The following is an 11938-nucleotide window of genomic DNA, read 5'->3' on the forward strand; positions in this document are numbered from 1 at the left end:
AGGGGGAGACGGAGAACAAAACCAAACATACTAACAAAATAAAATAAATAGAATAGATATGTACAAGTAAAATAAATAAATAGAGTAATAAATATGTACAAACATATATACATATATACAGGTGCTGTGGGGAAGGGAAGGAGGTAAGATGGGGGGACGGAGAGGGGGACGAGGGGGAGAGGAAGGAAGGGGCTCAGTCTGGGAAGGTCTGCTGTGTGACCTTGGGCAAGTTACTTCACTTCTCGGTGCCTCAGCTACCTCATCTGTAAAATGGGGATTGGATCTGTGAGCCCCATGTGGGACAACCTGATTACCAGCGCTTAGAACAGTGCTTGGCATATAGTGAGCGCTGAACAAGTACCATAAAAAAAGTGGCCGAGCCAGGATTAGAACCCAGGCCTGTGCCCTATCCACCATGCCAGGCTACTAAAACAGTAATAATACTACCCTATGAACAATATCCTATATAATACGACTTCAGCTATATCTCACTGAATGAAGATGAACTGTCAAAAGCAAACCACCACCAGTTATTCCAGATAAAACATGTGGTTTTATGTGCACCATGGAGACCAAGCTGACTAGATGAGTTGCTCAGCATATGTAAATAGTATAGACACTTACTCATGTGTGCAAATAAGCGTATAGATTCATTTGGGGTAGGGAATACATATAGGTATAAATTTGGTATCCATATGTTGTTCTTCAGGCTTTCACCATTAGAAATAGATACTGAAATTTCATTTATGTGGCTCCAGGTTGTTACTGTGATCTACATTTGATTTCGTTTCTCTGATTTTCCTCAGAGTGGTTCCCCGATCAGTAGCCCAGAAGGTCCTACTTTAGGATAAATGGTCTGGGTCTGTTGTCACCCACATTTCTTACCTTGCTACACTGCCCAAGATTGAGCCTTTAAAACTTGTCTTTTTGTTCACGGTACTTACGGCTACCTTTCTGCACTACTTAGGTTGCCTGCTGTCATCCATTCTCCCCACATGCCCATGAAGCCATATGATGGACTTTGGATCTGCCTGCTGGTCACAAGAAACTGAAGCCCGTATGGCTGGGTCAAGTTGGAACCAAATTAAACTCGGTAAATTTTCCAAGGGCTGCGACCCCCAACCCTCTTTTTTAAAAAAAAAAATGGTATTTGTTAAGTGCTTCCTATGTGCCAGGCACTGCATTAAGCACTGGCGGGGGGGGGGACGGACCTGAGATTGTCATGCTGGATACAGATCATGTCCCACATTGGGCCGACAGTCAATACCCATTTTACAGATGAAGTAACTGAGGCGAAGAGAATTTAAGTGACTTCCCCAAAGTCACACAGCTGATAAAAGGTGGAGCACAATTAGAACACAAGTCCTTTTGACTCCCAGGCTTTATCCACTAGGCCACACTGCTTCCTCCAGCTGAGGGCCCACTGGCACATTAAACATCCAGACGAGTGAAGAAAGGGGATATTTGCTTTCAATCATCATCATCATCATCATCATCAATCGTATTTATTGAGCGCTTACTATGTGCAGAGCACTGTACTAAGCGCTTGGGAAGTACAAATTGGCAACAAATAGAGACAGTCCCTACCCGACAGTGGGCTCACAGTCTAAAAGGGGGAGACAGAGAACAAAACCAAACATACTAACAAAATAAAATAAATAGAATAGATATGTACAAATAAAATAAATAAATAAATAAATTATTTCAATGCAATAGTAAACTACTTCCGGATTTTTATCAAGAAAAAATTCTATAAATATAGTACCGGGACGACTGCAGATGGAGAGCTGGGTGTTCTGGAAGAGATGTGTCCCTGGCGTTGCTATGGGTCCGAGACAACGCGACAGCATAAGACAAGCCATGTTATCATGGAATATCCTTGGGCTCTTGGGCAACTACTCAGGGCAACCACACTTTTTTTTAGTAGTTGCCAGAGTCCAGGTCTACTGGGGGCATCAAACTTTGCAAAGCTTAGAAAAATGATTGGAGAGCACTTGAGGCTATTTCCTCCATTACTTCTGAATCTGGCAGGCAACAACGATTAGATCCGCTATGTACGACTAGATTGGGGTCTTGGGAGTTCCTGGGGTAGGTACCGGTCTCCCCAAGCTACTGTATGTCCTCTCCGGAGTGCGAATCACAAATCCACACCCATATTCCCTGATCCTCCGTATTAATGATGACGATGGCATTTGTTAAGCGCTTACTATGTGCCAAGCACTGTTCTAAGTGCTAGGGGGGGATACAAGGTGATCAAGTTGTCCCATGTGGGGCTCACAGTCTTAATCCCCAGATTAAGAGGTAACAGAGGCACAGAGAAGTTAAGTGACTTGCCCCAAGTCACACAGCTGACAAGTGGCGGAGCTGGGATAAGAACCCATGACCTCTGACTATTAAAGCTACCCAAGGGACCCACTTGCTGGGTGCCTGGAAGTCTGCTTCCTAGAGACACCTATCCACTGTTCACGTCGGTATGGACAAATGAGGCTTCTTGCTTCAACGGGGCATCTATAATGCAAGTATATCAACCATGGAGGCAACAGGGCATCTATAATGTAAGTATATCAACCATGGAGGCAACAGGGCACTGTCCCTCGGGAGTAGCAAATCTACTCCAGTATCCATATCCCTAACGTATCAAAATCCAGTCCTTGAGCCTGATAAATAGGGTTGGCTCAACCCAGCAGAAGCCAAGACTGCCTACAATAAGGGATTTAAAATTAACAGATGACCCCATATGCTCGTAAGGATCCTTCCAGATTTATACCACCTGTAAAACTGTCAACGGCAAGCTGTTTGTGGAATACTCTAAGGTCATTACTGCTGCTCTAAAAACAAAGAGATCAATTCTATCCCCGACAACTCCCGAAAATCACAAAGAGGAGTTGCTTCTTCTCGAGCGACCCCAGTTACCAAGTTCCCCGTGAACCTTGGCCATTTGAATGGGATTTTAGGAGTCAGGGGGTCCTTTGGTCTTCCCGTCACCGGTACCCAATGTCACGGTAACTCTTCGGCTCCTTCTCATCGAGCCCCCCGTGCCAGTCCCAGCTGTCCCCCGTCTTGCCAGAAACAAGATCTTGGATGAAATCAGCTGGCTGAAATTCAATCCAGGCAAGACAAAAGTGATGCTGATAGGCAGAAGTATTTAGAGTAAATAATGAGAAGCGCCGCTTCACTGGCAATCGGAAGAGTATACCCACCAAATATAAACAACTTGGTGGTGTTACTGGACTCACTGTTGCTTCTGGACTCCCTGACAGCACCCATGGCTGGAAATGCCATCTTCCATCTCCAGCTGGCTTAAAGGCTGCGTGCTTTCTTCCAAATTAAGATTCTGCCACAGTGATGTACACATTTGTCATATCCAGCTGGACCACTATAACGTGATCTATCCGGTTCTCAGTACGCGGAGCTTCACGAACATTACTAGAGGGAGGAGCCGACTCGTTGGCTTCAATATTAAACCTACCCCGGATTCAAAACCCCGAACACACCGGTTCACTCATCGGTATTTATTAAACACCCACCGTGGGCGGAGAATGGTAGTGGGTGCTGAGGGGGAATGATACGGAAGAAAATAATGGGCATTTACGGATCAATTTTTCATTGTTCTTTTGCCTTGACTGCACGAAGCATCTCCCACTCTCAGTTTTCGGCCGGATTTAAGGTTGATAAGGCGGTCACCTAGAAGGGTTGGTTACTAATCAATCAATCAATCGTATTTATTGAGCGCTTACTGTGTGCAGAGCACTGTAGAAGAGAAAGAATGGAGCTGGCCAACGACAAGCCGTGGGGGGGAAGAGTAGCAGAGGAGTCAAGACAGGTCTCCCAAGCGCTTAGTACAGTGCTCTGCACATAGTAGGTGCTCAATAAATACCATCAATGATGATACTGTCTGCCCGTGGGAATCAATCAGTAGTATCTACTGAGAAGCAGGGTGGCTTAGTGGAAAGAGCCCGGGCTTAGGAGTCAGAGGTCGCGGGTTCTAATCTCGCCTCCGCCACTTGTCAGCTGGGTGACTTTGGGCAAGTCACTGAACTTCTCGGCGACTCAGTCACCTCATCTGTAAAATGGGGATTGAGACTGAGAGCCCTACAAGGGACCACCTGATTATCCTGTATCTACCCCAGCGCTTAGAACTGTGCTTGGCACACGGTAAGCGCTTCACAAATACCAACGTTATTACTATTGAGCACTTGGGGTGTGCACAGCGCTCTACGAAGTGGTTGGGGAAAGTCCACAGAGTTGGTATACACATTCCCTGCCCATGAGAAACTTACAGTCTGGAGGGGTAGAGAGACAGTAATATAAATAAATTATGGATATTGTATGCAAGTGTTGTGGGGCTGAGGGTGGGACGAATATGAAGTGCTCAAAGGGCACAGACCCAAATGCGTGGGTGACACGGATAGGAGACGGAGTCCACGAAAAGAGGGCTTAAATGGGGAAGGCCTCCTGGAGGAGGTGGAGGCGGGACGAGGGGAAGGGAGTCGGAGAAGAGACACATCAAAGGTCTTTATTGAGCGCTTACATGAGCGGAGCACTGTACTAAGAGCTTGGGAGAGTACAATACAACAGGGCTGCCAAACACAGCCTTGCTTGCATCCCTCCCCCCGGCGCTTAGTAGAGTGCCTGGCGCACGGTAAGCGCTCAACTGGAGAAGCAGCGTGGCCCAGTGGAAAGAGCCCGGGCTTGAGAGCCATCGGTCCTGGGTTCTGATCCCGGCTCCGCCACTTATCAGCTCTGTGACTGTGGGCAAGTCACTTCACTTCTCTGTGCCTCAGTGACCTCATCTGTCAAATGGGGGCTGTGAGTCCCACGGGGGACAACCTGATGACCCTGGGAGAAGCAGTGTGGCTTGGGAGTCGGAGGTCATGGGTTCAAACCCCGGCTCCGCCACTTATCAGCTGTGTGACTTTGGGCAAGTCACTTAATTACAATAATAATTATGACGGTATTTGTTAAGCGCTTACTAGGTGCTAAGCACTGTTCTAAGTGCTGGGGAGGTTACAAGGTGATCAGGTTGTCCCATGGGGGGCTCACAGTTTTAGTCCCCATTTTACAGATTAGCTAATTGAGGCCCAGAGAAGTGAAATGACTTGCCCAAAGTCACACAGCTGACAGCTGGTGGAGCCGGGACTTGAACCCATGACCTCTGACTCCAAAGCCCATGCTCTTTCCACTGAGCCATGCTACTTAACTTCCCCGTGCCTCAGTTCCCTCATCCAGAAAATGGGGATTAAGACTGTTAGCCCCCCGTGGGACAACCTGATCACCCTGTAACTTCCCCAGCGCTTAGAACAGTGCTTTGCACATAGTAAGCACTTATTAAATGCCATTATTATTATTATTATTATTACCCCAGCACTTAGAACAGTGCTTTGCACATAGTAAGCGCTTCATAAATGCCATTATTATTTGCACATAGTGAGCGCTTATTAAATGTCATTATTATTATTACCCCAGCGCTTAGAACAGTGCTTTGCACATAGCCAGAGCTTAATAAATGCCGTTATTATTATTTATTTATCGACCGTGCCTCAGTTCCCTCATCCGGAAAATGGGGATTAAGACTGTGAGCCCCCCCGCGGGACAACCTGTTCACCCTGTAACTTCCCCAGCGTTTAGAACAGTGCTTTCACATAGTGAGCGCTTATTAAATGCCATTATTATTATTACCCCAGCACTTAGAACAGTGCTTTCACCTAGTGAGCACTTATTAAATGCCATTGTTATTATTATTACCCCAGCGCTTAGAACAGTGCTTTGCACATAGCCAGAGCTTAATAAATGCCGTTATTATTATTTATTTATCGACCGTGCCTCAGTTCCCTCATCCGGAAAATGGGGATTAAGACTGTGAGCCCCCCCGTGGGACAACCTGATCACCCTGTAACTTCCCCAGCATTTAGAACAGTGCTTTCACATAGTGAGCGCTTATTAAATGCCATTATTATTATTACCCCAGCACTTAGAACAGTGCTTTCACATACTGAGCACTTATTAAATGCCATTGTTATTATTATTACCCCAGCGCTTAGAACAGTGCTTTGCACATAGCCAGAGCTTAATAAATGCCGTTATTATTATTTATTTATCGACCGTGCCTCAGTTCCCTCATCCGGAAAATGGGGATTAAGACTGTGAGCCCCCCCGCGGGACAACCTGATCACCCTGTAACTTCCCCAGCGTTTAGAACAGTGCTTTCACATAGTGAGCGCTTATTAAATGCCGTTATTATTATTATTACCCCAGCACTTAGAACAGTGCTTTCACATAGTGAGCGCTTATTAAATGCCGTTATTATTATTACCCCAGCACTTAGAACAGTGCTTTCACATAGTGAGCACTTATTAAATGCCATTGATATTATTATCACCCCAGCACTTAGAACAATGCTTTGCACATAGCAAGCGCTTAATAAATACCATTATCATTATTTATTTATGGACCGTGGCTATTTGTTTATTTATTTATCTAGTATCTATTTATCTATTTATCCAACCCCCTGGCTCTCAACACTCTCCGCTACTCTCCCATCCTTCCCACCAGCAGTATCCTCAGAGGAACTCTCCTCCCTCCTCTCAAGTGCTACTCCGGCCACCTGTGCTCTGCACACAGTAAGCGCTCCACACACAGTAAGCGCTCAGTAAATACGATTGATTGATTGATTGATTGTGAGCCCCCCCCCCCCCCCCCGTGGGACAACCTGATCACCCTGTAACTTCCCCGGCGCTTAGAACAGTACTTTGCACATAGTGAGTGCTTATTAAATGCCATTATTATTATTATCGTATTTATTGAGCGCTTACTGTGTGCAGAGCACTGTACTAAGCGCTTGGGAAGTCCAAATTGGCAACATAGAGAGACAGTCCCTACCCAACAGTGGGCAATCTCTAATCTCTTCTCTAATCTCCCCAGTGCTTAGAACAGTGCTTTGCACATAGTAAGCGCTTAATAATCAATCAATCAATCGTATTTATTGAGCGCTTACTGTGTGCAGAGCACTGTACTAAGCGCTTGGGAAGTACAAGTTGGCAACGTATAGAGACAGTCCCTACCCAACAGTGGGCAATCTCTAATCTCTTCTCTAATCTCCCCAGTGCTTAGAACAGTGCTTTGCACATAGTAAGCGCTTAATAATCAATCAATTGTATTTATTGAGCACTTACTGTGTGCAGAGCACTGTACTAAGCGCTGGGGAAGTCCAAGTTGGCAACATAGAGAGACAGTCCCTACCCAACAGTGGGCAATCTCTAATCCCTTCTCTAACCTCCCTAGTGCTTAGAACAGTGCTTTGCACATAGTAAGCGCTTAATAATCATATTTATTGAGCGCTTACTGTATGCAGAGCACTGTACTAAGCGCTTGGGAAGTCCAAGTTGGCAACATATAGAGACAGTCCCTATCAATCAATCAATCGTATATATTGAGTGGTTACTGTGTGCAGAGCACTGTACTAAGCGCTTGGGAAGTACAAATTGGCAACATAGAGAGACAGTCCCTACCCAACAGTGGGCTCACGGTCTGAAAGTGTAATCAATGCTGTCATTAACTGAAACTGAAACAGAAACTCCTCACCCTGGGCTTCAAGGCTGTCCATCACCTCGCCCCCTCCTACCTCACCTCCTTTCTCTCCTTCTCCAGCCCAGCCCGCACCCTCCGCACCTCTGCCGCTAATCTCCTCACCGTCCCTCGTTGTTGCCCGTCCCACCATCGACCCCCGGCCCACATCCTCCCCCGGCCCTGGAATGCCCTCCCTCTGCCCATCCGCCAAGCTAGCTCTCTTCCTCCCTCCTGGGCCCTGCTGAGAGCTCACCTCCTCCAGGAGGCCTTCCCAGACTGAGCCCCTTCCTTCCTCTCCCCCTCGTCCCCCTCTCCATCCCCCCACCTTACCTCCTTCCCTTCCCCACAGCACCTGTATATATGTATACATGTTTGCACGGATTTATTACTCTATTTATTTTACTTGTGCATATCTATTCTATTTATTTTATTTTGTTAATATGTTTGGTTTTGTTCTCTGTCTCCCCCTTTTAGACTGTGAGCCCACTGTTGGGTAGGGACTGTCTCTCTATGTCGCCAACCTGTCCTTCCCAAGCGCTTGGTCCAGTGCTCCGCACACAGTAAGCGCTCAATAAATATGATTGATTCATGGATTGATTCTACGACTGTGAGCCCACCGTTGGGTAGGGACGGTCTCTCTATGTTGCCAACCTGTGCTTCCCAAGCGCTTGGTCCAGTGCTCCGCACACAGTAAGCGCTCAATAAATACGATTGATTCATGGATTGATTCTAAGACTGTGAGCCCACCGTTGGGTAGGGACTGTCTCTCTATGTTGCCAACCTGTCCTTCCCAAGCACTTGGTCCAGTGCGCCGCACACAGTAAGCGCTCAATAAATACGATTGATTCGTGGATTGATTCTACGACTGTGAGCCCACTGTTGGGTAGGGACGGTCTATGTTGCCAACCTGTCCTTCCCAAGCGCTTCGTCCAGTGCTCCGCACACAGTAAGCGCTCAATAAATACGATTGATTCATGGATTGATTCTACGACTGTGAGCCCACTGTTGGGTAGGGATGGTCTCTCTATGTTGCCAACCTGTCCTTCCCAAGTGCTTCGTCCAGGGCTCCGCACACAGTAAGCGCTCAATAAATACGATTGATTCATGGATTGATTCTACGACTGTGAGCCCACCGTTGGGTAGGGATGGTCTCTCTATGTTGCCAACCTGTCCTTCCCAAGCGCTTCGTCCAGTGCTCCGCACACAGTAAGTGCTCAATAAATATGACTGATTCATGGATCGATTCTATGACTGTGAGCCCACTGTTGGGTAGGGACGGTCTCTCTATGTCGCCAACCTGTCCTTCCCAAGCGCTTCGTCCAGTGCTCCGCACACAGTAAGAGCTCAATAAATACGATTGATTCATGGATTGATTCTAAGACTGTGAGCCCACTGTTGGGTAGGGACTGTCTCTCTATGTTGCCAACCTGTCCTTCCCAAGCGCTTCGTCCAGTGCTCCGCACACAGTAAGCGCTCAATAAATATGATTGATTCATGGATTGATTCTACGACTGTGGGCCCACTGTTGGGTAGGGACGGTCTCTCTATGTTGCCAACCTGTCCTTCCCAAGCGCTTGGTCCAGTGCTCCGCACACAGTAAGCGCTCAATAAACACGATTGATTCTAAGACTGTGAGCCCACTGTTGGGTAGGGACGGTCTCTCTATGTTGCCAACCTGTCCTTCCCAAGCGCTACACAGTAAGCGCTCAATAAATACGACTGAATCATGGATTGATTCTAAGACTGTGAGCCCACCGTTGGGTAGGGACTGTCTCTCTATGTCGCCAACCTGTCCTTCCCAAGTGCTTCGTCCAGTTCTCCGCACACAGTAAGTGCTCAATAAATACGATTGATTCATGGATTGATTCTACGACTGTGGGCCCACTGTTGGGTAGGGACTGTCTCTCTATGTTGCCAACCTGTCCTTCCCAAGCGCTACACGGTAAGAGCTTAATAAATACGATTGATTCATGGATTGATTCTAAGACTGTGAGCCCACCGTTGGGTAGGGACGGTCTCTCTATGTCGCCAACCTGTCCTTCCCAAGCGCTTGGTCCAGTGCTCCGCACACAGTAAGCGCTCAATAAACACGATTGATTCTAAGACTGTGAGCCCACTGTTGGGTAGGGACTGTCTCTCTAGGTTGCCAACCTGTCCTTCCCAAGCCCTTCGTCCAGTGCTCCGCACACAGTAAGCGCTCAATAAATACGATTGATTCTAAGACTGTGAGCCCACTGTTGGGTAGGGACGGTCTCTCTATGTTGCCAACCTGTCCTTCCCAAGCGCTTCGTCCAGTGCTCCGCACACAGTAAGCGCTCAATAAACACGATTGATTCTAAGACTGTGAGCCCACTGTTGGGTAGGGACTGTCTCTCTATGTCGCCAACCTGTCCTTCCCAAGCGCTTCGTCCAGTGCTCCGCACACAGTAAGCGCTCAATAAGCACGATTGATTCTAAGACTGTGAGCCCACTGTTGGGTAGGGACTGTCTCTCTATGTCGCCAACCTGTCCTTCCCAAGCGCTTCGTCCAGTGCTCCGCACACAGTAAGCGCTCAATAAATATGATTGATTCATGGATTGATTCTAAGACAGTGAGCCCACCGTTGGGTAGGGACGGTCTCTCTATGTCGCCAACCTGTCCTTCCCAAGCGCTTGGTCCAGTGCTCCGCACACAGTAAGCGCTCAATACACACGATTGATTGATCGATTGATTGATTAGTGAAGAAGCGGCCTACCTCAGCTCGGTCTTCGCCGGTGAGGAGCCCCTTCTCCAGGCACCTGTCCAGCACCTGGTCGGGCTGGAGGGTCCGCACCAGCGAGGGCAGGAGGAGGGTGACCAGCTGGCCGTGGGTGTCGTGGGCGGCCTCCTCGGCCGGGGTGGGCAGGTGGCCGCCGTCGGGGTCGACGTAGCGGGCGGCCAGCGGGCAGCCGGCCTCCCGCAGGGCCGTGACGAACTCCCTCTGGTAGCCCGGGGGCCACTGGCCCGTCTCCAGGGTGCTCAGCAGCCGGTCCACGGCCCGCGGCCCCCCGCGGGTGCGGGCGACCCGCTTGATCTCGGCCTTCGCCTCGTCGCTCAGGAAGGTCAGGTAATCCAGCACGCCGTTCACCTCGATGCAGGCCTTCAGCCGCGGCCTGAAGCAGGCGAGCAGGTGGCGGAACGCCTCCTCCGGGGAACAGTCCCTCGCCATGGCCCGATCGATCAACTGCAATCAATCAATAGCAATCAGACTGACCGTGTGCGGGGCACCGCACTGGGCGCTTGCAAAGTCCCAGTTGGCACCCCACGGAGACGGTCCTGACCCGACTGCGGGCTCACCGTCTAGAAGCGGGGGGAGACGGACAACAAAAACCCAATTTATACGCAAAAGAAAATAAACGGCCTTCTTCCAACTTTCGGTTTCAATTCCCGAATCCCCGGGGCGGGATCCTCACGTCAGGCTCGGGGGCGGGCCGCCTCACCCGCAGGGAGGGGCCTCGCTCCTCCCGAGGACCTGCGGCGCTTAGAACGGTGTTTCTGCACATAGTAAGCGATTAATCAGTGCCATCATCATTATTATCACAGTCTTCTAGACTGTGAGCCCAAAGTTGGTTAGGGACGGTCTCTATATGTTGCCAACTTAATAAGTGCCATCATTATTATTACAGTCTTCTAGACTGTGAGCCCGCTGTTGGGTAGGGACTGTCTCTGTATGTTGCCAACTTAATCAGTGCCATCATTATTATTACGGTCTTCTAGACTGTGAGCCCACTGTTGGGGACTGTCTCTGTATGTTGCCAACTTAATCAGTGCCATCATTATTATTACGGTCTTCTAGACTGTGAGCCCACTGTTGGGGACTGTCTCTATATGTTGCCAACTTAATAAGTGCCATCATTATTATTACAGTCTTCTAGACTGTGAGCCCACTGTTGGGGACTGTCTCTATATGTTGCCAACTTAATAAGTGCCATCATTATTATTACGGTCTTCTAGACTGTGAGCCCACTGTTGGGTAGGGACTGTCTCTATATGTTGCCAATTTAATAAGTGCCATCATTATTATCACAGTCTTCTAGACTGTGAGCCCACTGTTGGGTAGGGACTGTCCCTATATGTTGCCAACTTAATCAGTGCCATCATTATTATCACAGTCTTCTAGACTGTGAGCCCACTGTTGGGTAGGGACTGTCCCTATATGTTGCCAACTTAATCAGTGCCATCATTATTGTCACAGTCTTCTAGACTGTGAGCCCACTGTTGGGTAGGGACTGTCTCTATATGTTGCCAACTTAATAAGTGCCATCATTATTATTACGGTCTTCTAGACTGTGAGCCCACTGTTGGGTAGGGACTGTCTCTATATGTTGCCAACTTAATAAGTGCCATCATTAT

At 48.3% G+C, this 11938-nt stretch overlaps 1 protein-coding gene across 3 annotated transcripts in view; it reads right to left on the reverse strand.

Annotated features, from left to right (window-relative positions):
- Positions 1 to 10890, reverse strand: part of IFIH1 (interferon induced with helicase C domain 1) — a 48851-nt gene extending 37961 nt beyond the window's left edge. For all 3 annotated transcript variants that reach the window (XM_038751411.1, XM_038751409.1, XM_038751408.1), the window contains exon 1: positions 10302 to 10890. In XM_038751411.1, the coding sequence (XP_038607339.1) occupies positions 10302 to 10754 (453 nt within the window). In that variant the 5' untranslated portion in view covers positions 10755 to 10890. The remainder of the gene's footprint in view (positions 1 to 10301) is intronic.
- Between the last annotated feature and the right edge of the window lie 1048 nt (positions 10891 to 11938).

This window comes from Tachyglossus aculeatus, chromosome 9, assembly GCF_015852505.1.
Source record: "Tachyglossus aculeatus isolate mTacAcu1 chromosome 9, mTacAcu1.pri, whole genome shotgun sequence".
Lineage (NCBI taxonomy): Eukaryota > Metazoa > Chordata > Mammalia > Monotremata > Tachyglossidae > Tachyglossus > Tachyglossus aculeatus.